We start from the raw sequence: 20,716 nt of genomic DNA on the forward strand, positions 1-20,716 counted from the left end.
CTTCCTGCCTATGTCGTTGGTACCAACATGTATCACGACTTCTGGTTGCTTCCCCTTTCGTACCAGGATGTCGTGCACCCTGTCAGAGACATCCCAGACCTTGGCACCCGGGAGGCAACAAACCATGCGGGTATCCTTCTCACGTCCACAAAATCTGTCTGCTCCCCTGACTACAGAGTCTCCAATGACGACAGCTGTCCTCTTCTCTGCCCCACCGGGTCAGACTTAGTGCCAGAAGCCTTGCCACGGTGGCTCACACCTGGTCGGTCGTCCCCTCCAACAGTATCCAGGACGGTAAACTTATTCAGGGGAATGGCTACAAGGGTGCTCTGCATTACCTGTCTGCTCACCTTCGCTTTCCCCCCTCTGACTGTCACTCAACGACCTGCTTCCGACAGCCTCGGTGTGACTACCTCCCTGTAGCTCTCATCTCTGACTGCCTCATTCTCCCTTATGAGTCGAAGGTCATCCAGCTGCTGCTCCAGATTCCTCACATGGTCTTCCAGATCGCCCAGCCATATGCACTTCTGGCAGATGTGACTCTGCAGGAGAGGGGCGTTCCCCCAAGACTGCCACATCTCAAATGAGAGGCACATCACCGTCTCAGGAGGCATTGTAAAGACTAACTGCGAGCAAACTTGTCCTCCGCCTCTTCTCGTCAAAGCCTCAAAGCTCCACTCCTTCACTGGCCCACTCACTCACTAGCCGTTTTCCACAGGCCGCTCCGCTTGAGCTACCCTTTATTTATGTGTTTGAGCTTTTCAAAATGCTTAGTCACCTGACCTCGACTGCCCAATCAGCTGCTTTCTGTTGAGTCTGAGCTATTCAAATCTTGATTGTCTAATCAACAGCTTTCTGCTGATCTATTCAAATCTTGATTGACTTGATTACACAGACCAACTGCCAAAACTGCCAGAATCTCTCAAGTCAAAGCCTCAAAGCGCCACTCCTTCACTGGCCCACTTACTCACTGGCCGCTTTCCACATTTAGTCCAAAAGTATCAGCAACAGCATCTCCTCGCTGACTGTCAACATAGCACACCACAGGGACGCGTGCTTAGCCAACTGTCCTACTCCCTCTACGCTCATGATTGTGTGGCTAAGTACAACTCAAAAGGCATCCGTAAATTCGCTGATGACACCACTGTTAAATTGGTAAAATTCTCAGATGGCAATGAGACTTACAGGATGAGTGGTGTCACAACATCATCCTCGGGATCATTGACAAGAAGACCAAAGTACATTATTATCAGGGCACGTACATGTCACTACAAACAACCTTAACATTCTTCTTAGCCCAAGAAATAGTGGATGCATTCGTGATAATTTTTCAAAACTCGTTAGATTCTGGACTAGTTCCTGAGGATTGGAGGGTGGCTAATGTAACCCCACTTTTTAAAAAAGGAGGGAGAGAGAAACCGGGAAATTATAGACCGGTTAGCCTAACGTCGGTGGTGGGGAAACTGCTGGAGTCAGTTATCAAGGATGTGATAACAGCACATTTGGAAAGCGGTGAAATCATCGGACAAAGTCAGCATGGATTTGTGAAAGGAAAATCGTGTCTGACGAAGCTCATAGAATTTTTTGAGGATGTAACTAGTAGAGTGGATAGGGGAGAACCAGTGGATGTGGTATATTTGGATTTTCAAAAGGCTTTTGACAAGGTCCCACACAGGAGATTAGTGTGCAAGCTTAAAGCACACGGTATTGGGGGTATGGTATTGATGTGGATGGAGAATTGGTTAGCAGACAGGAAGCAAAGAGTGGGAATAAACGGGACCTTTTCAGAATGGCAGGCGGTGACTAGTGGGGTACCGCAAGGCTCAGTGCTGGGACCCCAGTTGTTTACAATATATATTAATGACTTGGATGAGGGAATTAAATGCAGCATCTCCAAGTTTGCGGATGACACGAAGCTGGGTGGCAGTGTTAGCAGTGAGGAGGATGCTAAGAGGATGCAGGGTGACTTGGATAGGTTGGGTGAGTGGGCAAACTCATGGCAGATGCAATTTAATGTGGATAAATGTGAAGTTATCCACTTTGGTGGCAAAAATAGGAAAACAGATTATTATCTGAATGGTGGCCGATTAGGAAAAGGGGAGGTGCAACGAGACCTGGGTGTCATTATACACCAGTCATTGAAAGTGGGCATGCAGGTACAGCAGGCGGTGAAAAAGGCGAATGGTATGCTGGCATTCATAGCGAGAGGATTCGAGTACAGGAGCAGGGAGGTACTACTGCAGTTGTACAAGGCCTTGGTGAGTCCACACCTGGAGTATTGTGTGCAGTTTTGGTCCCCTAATCTGAGGAAAGACATCTTTGCCATAGAGGGAGTACAAAGAAGGTTCACCAGATTGATTCCTGGGATGGCAGGACTTTCATATGAAGAAAGACTGGATGAACTGGGCTTGTACTCGTTGCAATTTAGAAGATTGAGGGGGGATCTGATTGAAACGTATAAGATCCTAAAGGGATTGGACAGGCTAGATGCAGGAAGATTGTTCCCGATGTTGGGGAAGTCCAGAACGAGGGGTCACAGTTTGAGGATAGAGGGGAAGCCTTTTAGGACCGAGATTAGGAAAAACTTCTTCACACAGAGAGTGGTGAATCTGTGGAATTCTCTGCCACAGCAAACTGTTGAGGCCAGTTCATTGGCTATGTTTAAGAGGGAGTTAGATATGGCCCTTGTGGCTACAGGGGTCAGGGGGTATGGAGGGAAGGCTGGGGCGGGGTTCTGAGTTGGATGATCAGCCATGATCATAATAAATGGCGGTGCAGGCTCGAAGGGCTGAATGGCCTACTCCTGCACCTATTTTCTATGTTTCTATGTTTCTTGTGTGGGCACATCCATAGAACAGTACCTGTAAACAGGATCAATGGACAACAAACTCTGCAAATGCAGATATAAATAACAGCATGAAATAACAAGATAGAGTCCTTAAAGTGAGACCATCAGTTGTGGGTACACCTGAGGTAGAATGAGTGTAGTTATCCCCTTTTGTTCAAGAGCCTGATGGTTGAGTGGTAGTAACTATTCTTGAACCTGGTGGTCCAAGTCCTGAGACACTTGTACCTACTACCTGATGCCAGCCGAGAGAAATGAGCATAGCCTGGGTGGTGAGGATCTTTGATGGATGCTGCTTTTCTATGGCAAGGAACTAGTTGTAGGTTTAAGGAATAGGTAGTCAGGACACACATCCGTCCTCATTGAGAGGTCAATGGTGGAAAAGGTGAGCAGCTTCATGTGAACCAATCACAGAGAAAACCTGTAGATGCTGGAAATCCATCAACACACACAAAATGCTGGAGGATCTCAGCCCAAAACGTTGACTGTTTTCTATAGATGCTGTCTAGCTTGCTGAGTTCCTCCACCATTTTGTGTGTGTGTAGCTACAAGTGAAGATTGAGGTGAGTGAGGCTGCCCTCCCCCACCCCCACCCCCATTTTGAGCATTTTTTTTACAGGAGTACTATTGAGAGTGTCCTAACCAGCTATATCACCGACTGGTATGGGAATTGAAAGACATCTTACTGCAAGTCCCTATAAAGCATTGCAAGGGGATTATTGGGGTGTCTCTTCCACCCATTAGAGATAATTTTCAGGAGTGTACACAATGCCCTTAGCATTGTCAGTGATCCTTCCTATCTGTCTAGTAATCTCTTTCCTCCCCAAGGCAGGAGGACAAGAACTGTTAGGATTGGAAATAGCTTCCCCCCCCCCCCCCCACAAGCCACAAGACTACTGAGCTCCCTGCCAGTACCCAGGTCTCATCAAGTGTCAGTACCTTATGTATATGTACCTTATTATTTGTGGTGATATTACTTTGTTGTATGTTGAGTTATAAGTACTGTGTTGTGCACCTGTGTCTGGAGGATATTGTCTTTTTTGGCACTATACAGTTAAATGACAATAAACTTGAACTTGAAGTTCTTGGGTGTCAACACCTCAGAGGGTATTTCCTGGGTTCACCACATTGATGCGATCACAAAGAAGGCAGCCCCTTGGCTGTACTTCATTATGAGTTTGAGGAGAGTTGGTACATCACCATTAACACTTACAAATTTCTATGGCTGTGTGTGGAGAGCATCGCGACTGGTTGCATCATGACCTTTTATGGAAGCTCCAATACAACTAGCTGTGGAGGTTAATAGATTCAGCCAGCTCTAATGTGGACGTGACCCTCCCCCACCCCATTGAGGACATCTTCAAGAAGTTGTGTCTCAAGAAAGCAACATATTATTAAGAATGCTCATCTTTTGGGACATGACCTCTTCTCATTACTACCATTAGGGAAGGCGGTATAGGAGCCTGAAGACAGAAACTCAATGACTCAGGAACAGCTTTTCTTCCACCTTCATATTTTTGAACGTTCCATGTAAATGACCTCATTATTCCTTTCTTTTGCATTTTTTTTTGTAATTTATACATTTTCATGTCTTGCTGTCACAAAACTACTTTCATGTCCTATATCAATAATAAATCTGATTCTGATATATCACATTGGCGTGGCAGCTGCTGGTGATGCTCCATGCTTTGTGAAACATTAAAGTTCATAATGCTCTGCAGTTCATTTTGAGAATAAAACCTTAATTGCTTTGAGATAGAGAAGTATACTTTTCAAATAAAAATGATTGCCTCATTGTAGTGGAGTAGATGACAGAAATAAATTGCAATATCATAGCAGCCATATTATTCTGGAATTAGATATGTATGTTTTCTGTTGTGATATTGACTCCTGTCTTCCATACCTTTATCTATTCCAATGTAATGGCAGCCTCTGAAGTAGGGACCCCTAAGAGACTGAAACAAGAATCTTGCTTTAGATTGTATGTGATTGTAACATACTCTTTGCAATCCCTTGAACAATATGGCTAATTATCAGGGTGCAAGATCAACATAGTTAAAACCCAACTACTTTCATATAACTATAGCCCACCAAGAGAAATTGAAAGTAGATACCCTTGGGCATGGCAAACAGTCTGTCAAATATTTGGGCATCATTATGCCAAAAGAGCTGACAATATTATCAGAATGCAATTATCAGCCTATATATAAAATAAAATTAAGATATAACAAAGATGGAACCTAATTCCTTTTCTTGGTCTCAGTTCAAGGATTGAATCTATTAAAATGAATATACTGCCCAGACTACTTTATCTCTTCCAGACCCTACCAATAGAGATTAACCAAAATCAATTCAATGAATGGAACAAGATGCTATCAAGATGTATATGGCAAGGTAAAAGGCCTAGAATTCATCTCAAAACTTCGCAATTAGCCAAGGAAAAGGGGGGATGGGGCCTACCTTCTCTTAGAGATTATTATTTTGCAGCACAGTTGAGAGCTGTGATATGCTGGTGCAACCCATCATATGACGCTCAATGGAAAAACATTGAGGAGCGGGTACTTTCCATCCCCATACAGGCAATTTTGGCTGATAACGACCTACAAAGTTACATAAATACTATTGATAACCCATGGGTGAAATGGACCCTTAAAATATGGAAAACTATTATAAAAGAATATAAACTAGAGAGAGACATTGCAATTCTTAAATGGTGTGCATATGACTCGGATTTTATGCTGAACAAACTAGATGCTAGATTTAAGGACTGGACAGCTAAAGGAATAACAGCTATTTGCAATATTGAAAGAAGGAACACTGTTCAGTTTTGAAATGCTCAAAGAGAAACCCTTATTAGAAAAGCAAGACTTATCGATATTTACAGATGCGACAGTATGTTAATAGGATAGTTAAAAATGTAACCAAGGGCAAGTACATGTTTGATAGAACTATTTAGAAAAGCGTATAATTCAGACAACGGTAGTAGAATAATTTCAAGTGTGTATAAGGGTTTGTCAAATCTTAAAACACGTTCGACTTCATACATTAAAACAAAATGGGAGAAGGAAGGAGGGATAATATCTGAGGAAGAATGGACAATAAAATGGAGGTATCAATGGAAGTGTACCAGTTCACAGAAATGGAGGGAGTTCTGGTAGAAAAACTTGATAAGATATTTTATTACACCCTCTCAAAAATCCCATTATGATAGTAACCTCCCTGTTTGCTGGAGAAATGGTGGAAATCAAAATGCAAATCATTATCATATTTTCTGGGAATGCCCCATTATCAAAGACTATTTGAGTGGGATACACAATGCCCTACAAGACATCTTTGAATGTGAAATACCCTTAGAAAGTAAGACCCATATATTTTGGGTATATACCTCAAGGATGGTTGAAAAGATAAATATTTAATGAACATACTACTAGTGGCTGGTAAAAAGACCCTTATCAGGAAATGGCTATCACAGGAGAGCCCAACTTTAAATGTATGGATGGAAATTACAATGGACATTTACAAAATGGAGAAGATAACCGCATCTGTTAATCATAAGTTGGAACAATTTCATTCATACTGGGAAAAATGGTTTAACTACGTAATACCTTGTAGGCCTGATTTTATTCTCACAAGTCAATGAATATGTTGTAAAAAAAAAGATCACTCCTTACTTTTTACATAATTTTCTTCTTTTGATTGTTCTTTCCTCTCCTTTCTGTAAGTACCTCAGATAAATATTATGTGGAGATTTGTGACAAATATGACTATGATATCATATGATATATCATATATGTACAGTATCTGAAATACATCTTATGGAAAGTTTTGTTTGATGAACCTCAATAAAAAAAATTACAAAAAAAAATTGTAAGTGACTGGAGACACTTCATCAAAAGTGATCGTAGAGGGTAGCTTGTCATTATATCTATTGTTAACAGAGAAGTATGGTGCTTCCACAACTAAGCCTTCCTCGTTTCTTCCCCATTGCGTACCTTGAAATGAATAATTGTTCATAGAAAAAAATGGGAGTATTATGCTATTTGGTCCTTGATTTCTGCTCCACTATTTGTCAAGATCATAGTTGATCTATCTCAATGCTATTTTGCTGAACTATTCCCATATCCCTTGATTCTGTAAATAGCCAGAAACCTGCCAATTTCTGTTTTAAATAAACTTAATGTCTTCCATTTCCTTCAGCTGAGGATTGAACAAAACACTGCAGTCGGCATTTCTATCCCTGCCTCTTTCTGTCCAACCCAGAACCAGTGCCTTTGTTTACTTCTTCAACTCTACCATTGATACATTTGATGGACTTCTCCAATGCTGAGGAGATCCACACCATACTTTAATTAGGAGCAGAATTAGGTCACTCTGAGCCCCGAGATTTCTCAGCAATTTCGTTAAATCATACTGATCTGATTGCAATTTCAACTGTCCATTCCCTTTTATCTGCTGTAATTTTTCACCTATTACAAAAACATACAAAGACTGTACTTCCATTGCCATTTATGAAGGAGTGTTCCACAGGTTCACAACCCTCTGAATAACCAAAAATGCCTCATCTGTCTTAAATGGATGACCCCTTTTTTTTAAAGAAAGGTCCTCTACTTGTGGCTGAGGGATGTAGTCTCTCTGCATCCACTTTATCAAGGCGGCTCAGCATTTAATGTTCAGTTAAATCCCCTCACTCTTAAATTTGAAATGTTGTAACTTCTCTGAACAATTTAAGGTCTAATTTGAAACTTCCCAGTACTTAGATGTGATTTTACCGATGCCTTATCTCCTGAGGCATAATTTCACTACTTATATGTTTATTTCTCCTAGCAATAATTGATGGTAAACCATTAGCTTTCTTAATTACTTTCTATACATGCGTTCTAGCCTATAGTTGTCATGTATCAGGATACATAGAATGCACTGTATATCAGATTGCTGTAATCATTCACAATTTAGATAATGTGCTTCTTGCCAAAATTGACAGCTTTGCATTTTCCCATATTGTACTCCATTTGCCGGATATTTGTCCACTTATTTCCCCACTCAATATTCCTGTTGAAATGTGACCATCACTCCCCTCATCCATCAATATCCTTGTCCCTTCCACATCCAAAGCAAATATAGAAAATGCATCATCAGTCTTTTCCTCATCTCTTTCCCCACTCAGACTAATTTCCCTGTGAAAGAATTCATTTCTACCACTAATCATTTAGTATGTTTGCTGCTGACAATGAGGAATCCACCTCACTGGTAAATCAACTGAATAGTTGATTTAGCTGAGCACCTGTACTTTCTGCAAGATTAACCTTGTTTTATTTTGTCTCCCAGATATGTTGAGGAAACTTTCTGTATTTTTCAATAAATACCAGTGTTGTATTTGTACAAGAACAGCTTGGCAAAGTTGAAGGTAGTTCTGAAGTCCTTATTTTTTGTGGTCATAGCCATTTCCTGATAGTACATTTGGAGTACTGTATTTAATGACTCACTGATTCATTTGATATGGGGGATCTTGGAAGGAGGTAACTGCAGATTATTCACCCAGCATTTTGGCAGATGTCTTTTGTATTCAGGTGCTGGGCCCTGCAGTCATTAAGAGATTACCTCATGTTTAGCTGTTTAGTTATCTACTCTGATTCATAACATTGTAACAAAAATAGAGATTTAATCTGATCCATTAGTTCTTTGATTATTAAAATATATTCTTACAATGTAGCTTTTATTGTTTGGCATTCATGTGGGCCTGTGTTACGGCTTTTAGGTTACTACAATTTAGTTATGTAATGTTGCTTCTGTTAAGTTCTGTTCTCATTAAATCTTTACAGTTCCTGATGTTTTCTGTTACAGATCCTAATTACAGTTACTGTTTTATAGATTTGCTAAGTATGCCTGCAGAAAAGGAATCTCAGGGTTGCAGGCGGTGACATGATTGTACTCTGATAGTAAATTTTACTTTGAACTTTGACTTTTTAAATAAGTAAGAATGGATATGAATTTAATGTTAAAGATTATGACTGTATGTAATTCTCCTGAAGTTCTAAACCTCGTAGTAATTCATTTTTTTAAATAACAAAGAGCTCTCAAGAATGGGTGCTTTATTTCCCACCAAGTACTTTAGTTAACAATGTGATGGAAATTTAATTAGTCATAATTTGATAACTACGGTTAGTACAATTCTTTAATTAAATTTTCTCCTTTCTGTGGACATTTTTCATGTTAGTTCAAATATCTGGATTACTTATCCAATGAGGTAAGAAATCTGCGCCATGGGCACTCTGCTATTGATTTAATCATTCTTGCTATTACCTTCTAATAGAGCTTGCATCCCTTTCAAACCTCCCTTCTCATGGCACCTCTCATACCTTTATGCCTGCCTTTGTGCTTGTTTAAATCTCTTTACCATTGGTAATATTTATCTTTTAACAAATCTGAAACACTGAGTAGTTCTTTCATCAAATAGTCTAAGCTTTATTGAATGTTCCTAATACCTTCTATTTTAAACCTTAGATCTTCAACAGTAGAATTATTGGCATAATTTAAGAAAATTATTAAAAGCAAACATGACAGGAAACAGATTGTGTGTAACATTAGAATTTTTATAACAAGGAAAAAGTTAATACATTGAATAAATTTATGCGCTAATACAATCCAGTGTTTAACTATTAGAAAAGGCAAAATTATGCAGACCAGAAATCTAAAATACAACCAGAATATTTTAGAACTATTCAGAAAGCCAGTCAGTAGTTTGCAAGCAGAGGTTTGAAGCAAAAGGCATTTCCTAATATTTAAAAATTTTTCTCCTTAAATATTTCTTGGCATTTCCAGTATTTTTTGTCCATTTCTTATTTTAAAGGTGCAAAGTTTCAAATTAGTATCAGAAAAGCGTGTTCTGCATTATATCGAATGTGGTCTTCAAGGAAAAAATGTCATGCCTTACTAAACGCTTTGGGAGAGTGGCTAATGTAGCTATAAAATTCAAATCTCTGTTTAAAGTGCATCATTTGTTTTGTGTCTGACACTGGTCTTGTATCAATAGAAAGTCACACCTTGTTCTTTGATTTTGTTTTGTTTTTGCTTGTCATCGTTGGATTATGAAAATTAATTTTTTTTAAAAAGGTCAAACTCTAAAATTAGTATGTTTTCCATTTGGAGAATTGATGTTTGTAAATTGCCAATTCATGTTTTATGTTTTATTTCCTTCAACAGAAGAAGAGGTCTTTAAAGTGAAGAAATCAAATTACAGTAAAAAGATAGTAAATAAACTCAAGAAAGAGTACAAGGAGGATCTGGAAAAATCCCTGGCAAAAACTGAAGGGAACTCTCAGGGTTCAAGTAAGTAGTAACATTATAGATGTTATGAGTTTTATAATTCTTTAGCTAGTATTGGAGCACAACAGATTCGTATATGTTAATTTGGTTGCTTCTGCAAACCACAAATCATGAAATTTTACTTGTTGGATCTATTTAAACCCAGTGTATTCCAGAAAAAGTAGGTATTCTGAGAGAAATTCTTACTTTTTCCAAATCCATGTTTTCTAATAACAGTATCAATGTCCCTTTGGCTTGTTTCCCATGCCCTTAATAAACTTTATCTCATCCTAGACAATAATGTCTGACTCTGAACACACACCAAATCACATTCCATCATAATTTTGATGATCAGTGAGGAGTTTTTTTGCTTGGTGAATAATTACAATGATTTCTGGTCATGCATCTTCTCAACTTGAAACTGTCATTTCTATTTGCAGCATTTTATGTCTCATTGTATTTATCTTTCTTGTGTTTAAATCTTTCTAAGCCCTAATCTCCTCCCTATCTCTATAGTTCTTAAAACTAAGGACCAAATCTGAGTCCTTCCACATCATCAATTTTATTTGCTTCACTATTATCAGATTTCCTTGGATATCTGGAGCGCATGCTCTGAAAGTTCTTTACTAAATCTCTCTAAATCTGTAATTATCATTCTTTAAATCCATGATGTACTTTGTTTTCTTGATATTTGGCATTAAAAATGTGGCACAGTGTAAATTGATAAATTCCCATTTTCAAGCTCAGTAATGTAATAGTAAGTTGTAAGATTCACCAAGATGCTGGCATTATGATCTTGAAAAAGTGTTGTCTCTACCTGATCAGGGTGTGTTTGGTACCAAATAAACTGGAAGAATATCTGAGTATCATCTTCCACCATGATTTAAAAATGTTGGATCCAATTTGTAAAAAAAAACAAAAGGGCTGCTAAAATTTTGGGGAACATGCTGCTGAAGTAATGGGAAGGGAATGTGAGACAAAAGTAGATACAGATTCTTTCTACCTGAGCAAGCTGCTTGAAATCTAGGCTGAATGCTGCTTTGCAATTTGTATTCTAATTAATTTTCAAATCTCTGCACAAGGCAGATAATTGCATATTTTAGATAATATAAGAAAACCATTGCTCAACAATACCATTAAGGAAAAATGTTTTATGGAATGATCCATTTAGTAACTGCTTTGTTTCTAAACACAAAATACTCTGCAGATGCTGGGGTCAAAGCAACCTACACAACACACTGGAGAAACTCAGCAGGTCGGGCAGCGTCCATGGAAATGAACAGTCAACGTTTCGGGCCGAGACCTGACGAAGATTCTTGGCCCGAAACGTTGACTGTTCGTTTCCATGGATGCTGCTCGACCTGCTTAGCTCCAGTGTGTTGTACGTGTTGCTTTGTTTCTAAATGTTTTATTAAGTATTTGCTCTAAAAAGTGAATGTACAAGATAGATTTTGGCATAAATGTGAATATTGTGTAGCAATAACACAAAATACCAAAATTAATATCTTTGTTGCATACTGGTGTTAAATGTGCTGAATTTTCACGATGTTGTAGAATTAGACACCATTGGTATCTGATTGTTTTTGAATAAGTTGAAGTTATTTTTTTTCCTTTACTACTACCATCACCTCTCTCCCACTCTTCACCACCCTCCCCATCTGGTTAATATCCTGTATGTTGAGATGCACAATTCATGTTGGATTGTCACGTGTTCAAGGCTTTTTACTTCCTTGGCAGTTACTACTGCAGAGAAACCTATTTTGGTGAAGGAACCTGCACAAGATGATTGCCAGAGTGATAAAGGAGAGGAGGAGATGGAAGTCGATAGCGATGAACAGGATGAAGAAGGCAAATCCAAAACTGTGGGAGCGTTTGGTAATACTCTGTCTACACTGAATACACTTCGACCAGGTGCGAAATACGTAAAACTTGAAACATTTCTACAGAATATCATTTTGACATCCAGTATCCAAATACCTGGATTTCAATGTGTGATATAATATATTTTGTTTGTCAGTAAACTGAAATTTCAGATAAAATGTTCTGTAAACTAATAATTTCCTTTTAAAATGCTGAATAATAGCATTTTTATTTCCAATCTTTGTAAAATTGTCTTTCTATAATGCAATATAAAATCTTTATTTGGAATTAATAACATGTCTATGCCTTTAAACAGACTTTTAATTTTTTTTTGTATCATTTGCTGATTATATATTTATATTAAACATATTAAATTATAAGGATTAGTTACCTGTAGGCAAAATTCTATTGTTAAAGAAATCATTAAATGCTTCTATTTATGTTAATGATTTAAATTATCTCAACTTAATGCTTTGTATGCTGTCCTAGTATGCAAGGAGAAGCTTTTTTTAATGAACAAATGCAGTTTCATAAGCACTTATCCAATTAGCTGACTTGGTTTCTTTTAGGAGAAATTCCAGATGCTGCTTTTATTCATGCTGCTCGCAAGAGAAGACAGATGGCTCGTGAGCTTGGGGATTGTCCAGCTGTAGAAATTGAGACAAGCACTAACCGACTTGTACGTGAGGATGAGAATGATGCTAGTGATGATGATGATGAAAAACGCAGAATTGTTTTCTCAGTAAAAGAGAAAACGCAAAGACAAAAGATTGCTGAAGAAATAGGTCAGTAATTTTCTTTGTGATAATAATGCACAAAAAGTCAATTTAATGGTTTAGGCTTTTGCAGTCAACACAGTGTCAGCTGTTAGTAGACTTGCTCAAAACTTTTAAGTCGTTTAAGCACTGGAGCATGTGGTAATTTGATTTGTCAACAGGAGATTTGAGGCTTGTGAAAAGAATCAATAACTATGGATCTCCTTTACTAATCACATTGAAGAATATTTATCATACCATGTGGAGTCTGGATCAGAAAATATAATTGGAATAGTTAAGTCAATGACAATTATATATAGGAATTATATATAAAAATAAAGAAATAGAAAGAAAATAGAACTCAGATTGAGAGGTTAAAACAAAATAAAGAAAAGGATTTTATAAATTGATTTTTAAATCTTGAACTCTTTAATATTTTGAAGAACGTGAGAAATTTTAATGGAATTAATACTTGCATCGTAGATAGTTTACTGGAATGAATAATCTCTAATAGTCTTTGCAACTGTAGTGCATACTTAGCTTGTAAGACCAACAACTTCTCAGTATTTGAATATCAAATCTCACAGCAAGATGCTGTTCTAGCAGTTCCTGTGTACCAAAGAGGGTAATTCAGTTTTTTGCACAATGGAAACCATAGACGAACTCCCTACTGAAATTCAAGACTGTGGCATTCAAATTGGATGACCCTGGGCTATACAAGAAATTGAAGTATAACTTTCATATCTCAGTCAAGGATGCCAAGAGGCAATACCAGTCCTAAGCCGAGACCTATTTCAACCATCAGTTCTAGCAGGGCTTGCATGTTATTATAGGCTACAAAAAGAAGTTGGGCAGCATTGCTGACAACACAAAGTATCCATTCCTAATGAGCTTAAAACATTCTGTGCACATTTTGAACAGAAGGGAATTGGAATGCCACCACCCATTCTGACATCCTCCAATGTACCTGAACCCACAGTCACCATTGCAGATGTATGATCAATCATCTGGAGAATGAACTATGGAAAGCACCATTCCTGGATGGTGTCCTTGGTTGTGGCCTTGTATCCTGTAGACATCAGCTTGTGGGGATATTTGCAGACATTTTTAACCTCTTCCTGCTTCATTCTGAGATTCTCACCTGCTTTGAAGACATACTTTTTCTCAACGTCAGCAAAACAAAACAGCTAGTCATTGACTTCAAGAAGGGTCATGGTGTACATGACCCTGTTTATATTAATGGCGCTGATGTCGAAAGAGATTGAGCTTCAAGTGCCTTGGAATAAGCATCACCAATAGCCTTTCCTGGGCCAACCATGTAGACAATGTGGCCAATTAAACTCACCAGCACCTCTACTTCCTCAGGAGGCACACGAAATTTGGCATATCCCTTTGACCTTCACCAATTTTTATCAATGCATCACAAAACGTTCTATATGGATGCATAATGGCTTGGTATGGCGACAGCTCTGCCTGTGACTGCAAGAAATCGCAGAGATTTGTGGACACAGTTCGGCAAATGGACTCTTGACATCACAGTCTACCTTGTTTTGTCCTTGCACCTGGTTGTCTGCTTGCACTGAACTTTCTCTGTAACTGTAACATTTTATTCTCCATTGTTACTGGTTTACGTCATACTACCTTCAATACACTGTTACAAAGGAATGATCTGTACGGACAGTATGCATGAGTTTTTCATTGGTGCATGTGACAACAGTAAACCAATGTCTATCTCAACATCTGGCTGCTCACCCTCCTCTTTAAGAATGCTGTGTACCCCATCTGAGCCATCCCTGGCAGGCAACGCACCATCTGGGAGTCTCTTTCACATCCACAGAATCTCCTGTCTGTTCCCCTAACAATTCAATCCCATATCGCTACTGCTCTCCTCTTCTCCCCTTCCACCTTCTCTCCTGAGCCTCAGTGTCACAGACCTGGTTGCTGCAGCTTTCACACATTAAAGTTGCTGGTGAACGCAGCAGGCCAGGCAGCATCTCTAGGAAGAAGTACAGTCAATGTTTCGGGCCGAGACCCTTCGTCAGGACTAACTGTAAGAAGAGCTAGTAAGAGATTTGAGAGGGGGAGGGGGAGATCCGAAATGATAGGAGAAGACAGGAGGGGGAGGGATGGAGCCAAGAGCTGGAGAGTTGATTGGCAAAAAGGATATGAGAGGATCATGGGACAGCAGGCCTAGGGAGAAAGAAAAGGTGGGGGGGGGAGAAACCAGACCTATTCTGGTATGTCCCCCCCACTTTTCCTTCGCTGCATCGACGACTGCATTGGCGCTGCTTCCTGCACACATGCTGAGCTCGTTGACTTCATTAACTTTGCCTCCAACTTTCACCCTGCCCTCAAGTTTACCTGGTCCATTTTGGACACCTCCCTCCCCTTTCTAGATCTTTCTGTCTCTATCTCTGGAGACAGCTTGTCTACTGATGTCTACTATAAGCCTTCTGACTCTCACAGCGATCTGGACTATTCCTCTTCTCACCCTGTTTCTTGCAAAAATGCCATCCCCTTCTAGCAATTCCTCTGTCTCCGCCGCATCTGCTCTCAGGATGAGGCTTTTCATTCCAGGACGAGGGAGATGTCTTTTTTATTAAAGAAAGGGGCTTCCCTTCTTCCACCACCAACTCTGCTCTCAAATGCATCTCCCCCATTTCACGCACATCTGCTCTCACCCTATCCTCCCGCCACCCCACTAGGAATAGGGCTCCCCTTGTCCTCACCTACCACCCTACCAGCCTCCGGGTCCAACATATAATTCTCCGTAACTTCCGCCACCTCCAACGGGATCCCACCACTAAGCACATCTTTCCCTCCCCCGCCCCTCTGCTTTCCGCAGGGATCGCTCCCTACGCGACTCCCTTATCCATTCGACCCCCCCCCCCCATCCCTCCCCACCAATCTCCCTCCTGGCACTTATCCTTGTAAGCAGTATAAGTGCTACACATGCCCTTGCACTTCCTCCCTCACTACCATTCAGGGCCCCAGACAGTCCTTCCAGGTGAGGCAACACTTCACCTGTGAGTTGGCTGGGGTGATATACTGCGTCCGGTGGCCTTCTATATACGACGCAGACTGGGAGATCGTTTTGTTGAATACCTGCGCTCTGTCCGCCAGAGAAAGCAGGATCTCCTGGTGGCCACACATTTTAATTCCACATCCCATTTCCATTCTGATATGTCTGTCCACGGCCTCCTCTGCTGTAAAGATGAAGCCACACTCAGGTTGGAGGAACAACACCTTATATTCCGTCTGGGTAGCCTCCAACCTGATGGAATGAACATTGACTTCTCAAACTTCCACTAATGCCCCACCTCCCCCTCGTACCCCATCCGTTATTTATTTATATACACACATTCTTTCTCTCTCCTCCCTCTGACCCCCTCACTATACCCCTTGCCCATCCTCTAGTTTCCCCCCTGCCGTTTTCTTTCTCCCTGGGCCTCCTGTCCCATGATCCTCTCATATCCCTTTTGCCAATCACCTGTCCAGCTCTTGGCTCCATCCCTCCCCCTCCTGTCTTCTCCTATCATTTCGGACCTCCCCCTCCCACTTTCAAATCTCTTACTAGCTCTTCTTTCAGTTAGTCCTGACAAAGGGTCTCGTCCCGAAACGTCGACTGTACCTCTTCCTAGAGATGCTGCCTGGCCTGCTGCGTTCACCAGCAACTTTTATGTGTGTTGCTTGAAATTCCAGCATCTGCAGATTTCCTCGTGTTTGTGCTGCAGCTTTCCCCTGGTAGATCGTTTCCCCCCACACCCACAGTATCCAAAGCAGTATACTTGTTATTGAGGATAACGACCACAGGATACTTCGCACTGTCTGCCCATTCCCTTTCCCTTTCCCTCTCCCGACAGTCATCCAGCTGCCTGCCTCCTGAACTTGGGCATGAGTACCTCCCTGTCTCCTATCAACTGTCATTCTTCCAAATGAACCGTAGGTCATCCAGCTCCAGCTTCCTAACATGGTCCGTAAGCAGCTGCGCCTGATGTAGCAGGCAGAGACACTGTGAGGTCTCCCAGATCTCCCACATCTTGCAGAAGGAGTACACCGGTGTCGCTGCTCTCGCTAGGCAGTAATAAAGAAGTGGAAACTTGACAGAAACCTCAAACTATACAACTCCTTCTCTTGTTGAAAACTCTTGAGCCAGAGCTTCAGTAACCCACGCTAATTGTCTACTCCAATAATGGCTTCTCCGCTTAAATTTCATTTTTTATTGACCTAAGTGACACTCGTATGTAACAACTTACTTTTTTCAATAGTTTTTAATATTGATAGGAAAATAATTTTTTTCCTCTGTTTATTTCAACCAAAGGAAAATAACCACAAATGGTCAAAATATAGAGGAAATCTGTGATAAATTTTGTGTAGATTTTACTGGATGGTGGTGTCAGATATCTCAGTTACTAAATGCTGTAGTATAAACAACCTCAGTGTAACAGGGAAATTGCTTTTCTAGAAAGTGGACCATATTGCAATTTTTTTATGATGTGAATTCATGTTATCTACATGTGCCAAGATATGTAAGATGAAGAAAATGTTCGTTTATTTCCTTTATTTACACATAACTTCAGTATCTTGAATTTTGTGTAGTGATTTATGAATTCCATTTGTTACCCTTTTGCAATATATTACAATAACAATAATGCTCAACTTTTCAATTCAGTTTAACATGGATTCAAGCAGGACTTCAGTGTTTTTCAAGATTGTTTATGTTATTGTAAAGGAAAATGAAATGACTTACTCTGGACTCAAAGCAGCATTGGAAAAACATAATAAGCATGAACAACACTGAAAACATAAATGTAAATACAAAACCAATCCTACAAAACAAAATATACAATTAACTGTTATATACCTAGACTGATTGTATATACATAAAGTGAAGTTAGGTGAGGTGTATGTATCGGTGGTGGGGTGGGTTAATGGGTGGGTGTTGAACACGTTGATGGTTTGAAGGAAATGGCTGTTTTTGAGTCTAGTGTCCTGGTGTAATGTAATAGTTCTACTGTAGTAATTTGCACCTATTTCTGTGTGAGAACAGGGATTGAAGGAAGTGATGATGAAGCACTTGACACAACAGATCAGGATGAAGAATTAAAGATGTGGGAACAGGAGCAAATCAGGAAAGGAATTAGTGTCCCTCAGGTAACTTCTTGCTATATAAACAAGGTGTAAGTAATTAAGATTATTTTCAATTAACCTTTTTTGAATAATTCTGTAAATTTTTTTTGCAAGTGAATGACATTGCAACCATTTATTTGTCACCACCTAAGTATTTCAATCCTGTTGATAGTCTGTCAATCCATATCCTATGGTTAATATGATAGGTCCAATCATAGTCTAATTCTTCACAATACATTTAATACAAAATAATATTTTGAATCTCAAAACTTGTTATAATATTTTGGTGGATTACAAGCATCTCATTGAAACCTATATGTGCCAATGCATTTTTAAAAAATTCTTGGGGAAGAAAGACACATGCATATTTTTTATTGTATATGTGTGAGATGTCAAGTAACTGTAGATTGCAACAATTAATATTCTTTTGCTCCCTAGTTGTTCCTATTATGTGCGATCCTAGCAAATATTTGTCAAGCTTAGTCTATGAATCTACAGTAAATATTTACTTCAAAATATTGTGATACTTGATCTTTTTTTTACATTTGTTCAATTTGTAGATGTAGCAAAATGTGTTATGTCTATTCAGGAATTTGGCCATTTGAAAAAAGTTTACAGCTTTATCTTTTTGTATAGGTGCCAAGCAACCATCCTACAGATTCGGCTAACATGTACTACCAGAACAGTTACCAGGCTATTCCATATGGTTCTTCATACAACCTTTCTTACACATATAATGCCTATGGAGCAACAGAGTCCAAATCTATCAAGACAGATAATGCTATTCCTTTCAAACCTTCCATTAATGAGATGCCTCCTGTTACTATTGATTTGGTAAAGAAACGCCTTAAAGACAGGTAGGGCAGACCAGCTCTCTCAAACAGGCTTCTGAGACCTGTGCTGTAGCTTTCTATCCTTCAGGCGCAAAGCAGCCTGGTGAAGAAGTGACAGAAATGTGTCGTGGGACATTTACTAAACAGCACACATTCTACATAAGAAGACATCAGCCAGTACTCGATGTCGTCTTGGAACACGACATCGGTCATGACTGTATGACTACAGTCTGTGTTTTAAGAATGCAATATCATATTTGCACTTCTGAAACTGTACCCACTAACTTTTAAAGAGCTGGATCTTAGAGATCTTGTGCAATGGTGACATAAGGCAAGATTTAATTGACTGAAAATTTATTACATTTTTATACTGTAAAGTACAAGTTTACTTGACCATTTATGTTGAATTTGGTAGAAAGATTGTTCATTTCAAAGGCTGCTGCTGTTACTTTATTGCTAATGATAAAATTTGTACAAATTATTTATGAGGCCCACTATAAGGGAAAACAACGCTCTTTAATCCAGAAGTAATTTTGATTGTAGACATCTTACCTCTTTGCAGCTGCAGTCTTAAACTAAATGTTGGTAAGTGTGATAATAAGGGTTTTTTATTCCAGTAGGGAAGAGTATCGAAAGAGGTTGAAATCTGTAAACAGAATATAGGTGTAGTACAGTGGAACTTCATCAGATTCTGATCACCTCTGAACAGAAAGTTAATATCAGCATTTAGGAAGAACACAGGAAATAGTGGCTGCAGTAAACTTAAAATCATCAACTTAGACTTTTTAAGAACCATAAAAGTATTGCTTTGTTTAAGATTGTTGCTTTTAACCAATTGAGTCCATTTGGGTTAATTCAAAACTCTTTATTTAATGCTGAATGAGAAAAGAATTATATCCGGAATTTGTAATCAATGGCAATTCCCACATGCCCATTAAATCATTTTAATCTTATAAATTGATTATTTTCTTTACTTTCTGGTATCTTTTCCATCAGCATTATCCGAGAGATACTTTTGGGTCAGTTTCTCTAATTGAATTTTTTTTTAAAAATAGAATGGAAGGTAATAGTAAGGGGAGATGGTTCATGCCTAAAATGGACTTAAATCTAATTAGTTAATATTTTATAAAGGTGTGATTGAACACAGATTAAGTTGTTCAGCTGTTTCTGCACTACCACAAACTATTTTCCTCCATGACAATCTGTTCCTATCCTTGGACTTGACAGCTGATAGACTATAAATCTTTATGGTATTAAATCAAATTTTAAAAGTGCTTGAGTTTATTGGACTTCAGAGCTTTTTATAAACCAAACTAGAGGTTTAATTATTTGAAGTCACATGTAGATGCCTTGCTTACAAACATTAAAAATTTATCGGGAATAACTAGAACTCTCCATAAACCTGCAATGAATTATGTGATCTGTACTTCTGGAATCAGGGCAGTTGTGTATGCTTGCATGATACCTTAGGGTTTGATGGTTATGATTTCATCTTTCAACTTGTCATCTTAAATCAGTATTACAGCAGATAGGTTTATTTTCAATATTAAGTAACAATGGTATGTCACTATTGATACAAAATGAAATATGATAGAGATTTGATGCTCAAATTTTATTTTGTGGTATATAAAGCATTCCTATTTGTTCTTTAAAATCAATGCTTAAAATAACTTCCATGGATTGCTGTTGTTGTTAGGTTGGACTCAATGAAAGAAGTGCACAAAACAAATCAACATAGACTGGATAAACTTCATGAAGATCTGGAAAACTCTTCTAAAACAATAGAAAGACTTGAAGGCATCACCGATGATAATGGACGGTATCGATTCTTTCAAGAAATGCGAGGGTATGTCCGAGACTTGCTTGAGTGTTTCAACGAAAAGGTAAGTTGAAGTAGTTGTTTATGGACTTCCTGCTTGTAAGTAAAAAAAAAAGCAACTTTCATGTGCTATGTATTAAGGGTCCTCACCACAGGTGCTACTGTACTGATG

General features: G+C 39.0%; 1 protein-coding gene across 1 annotated transcript in view; it reads left to right on the plus strand.

The window, feature by feature from the left end:
- paxbp1 (PAX3 and PAX7 binding protein 1) overlaps positions 1 to 20,716 on the plus strand; it is a 62,512-nt gene that overhangs the window by 6,974 nt on the left and 34,822 nt on the right. The window contains exons 2-7 of the mRNA XM_063050468.1: positions 10,046 to 10,171; positions 11,885 to 12,058; positions 12,577 to 12,792; positions 17,813 to 17,916; positions 18,529 to 18,749; positions 20,422 to 20,608. Of these exons, the coding sequence (XP_062906538.1) occupies positions 10,046 to 10,171; positions 11,885 to 12,058; positions 12,577 to 12,792; positions 17,813 to 17,916; positions 18,529 to 18,749; positions 20,422 to 20,608 (1,028 nt within the window). The remainder of the gene's footprint in view (positions 1 to 10,045; positions 10,172 to 11,884; positions 12,059 to 12,576; positions 12,793 to 17,812; positions 17,917 to 18,528; positions 18,750 to 20,421; positions 20,609 to 20,716) is intronic.

This window comes from Mobula hypostoma, chromosome 6 (genome assembly GCF_963921235.1).
Source record: "Mobula hypostoma chromosome 6, sMobHyp1.1, whole genome shotgun sequence".
NCBI lineage: Eukaryota > Metazoa > Chordata > Chondrichthyes > Myliobatiformes > Myliobatidae > Mobula > Mobula hypostoma.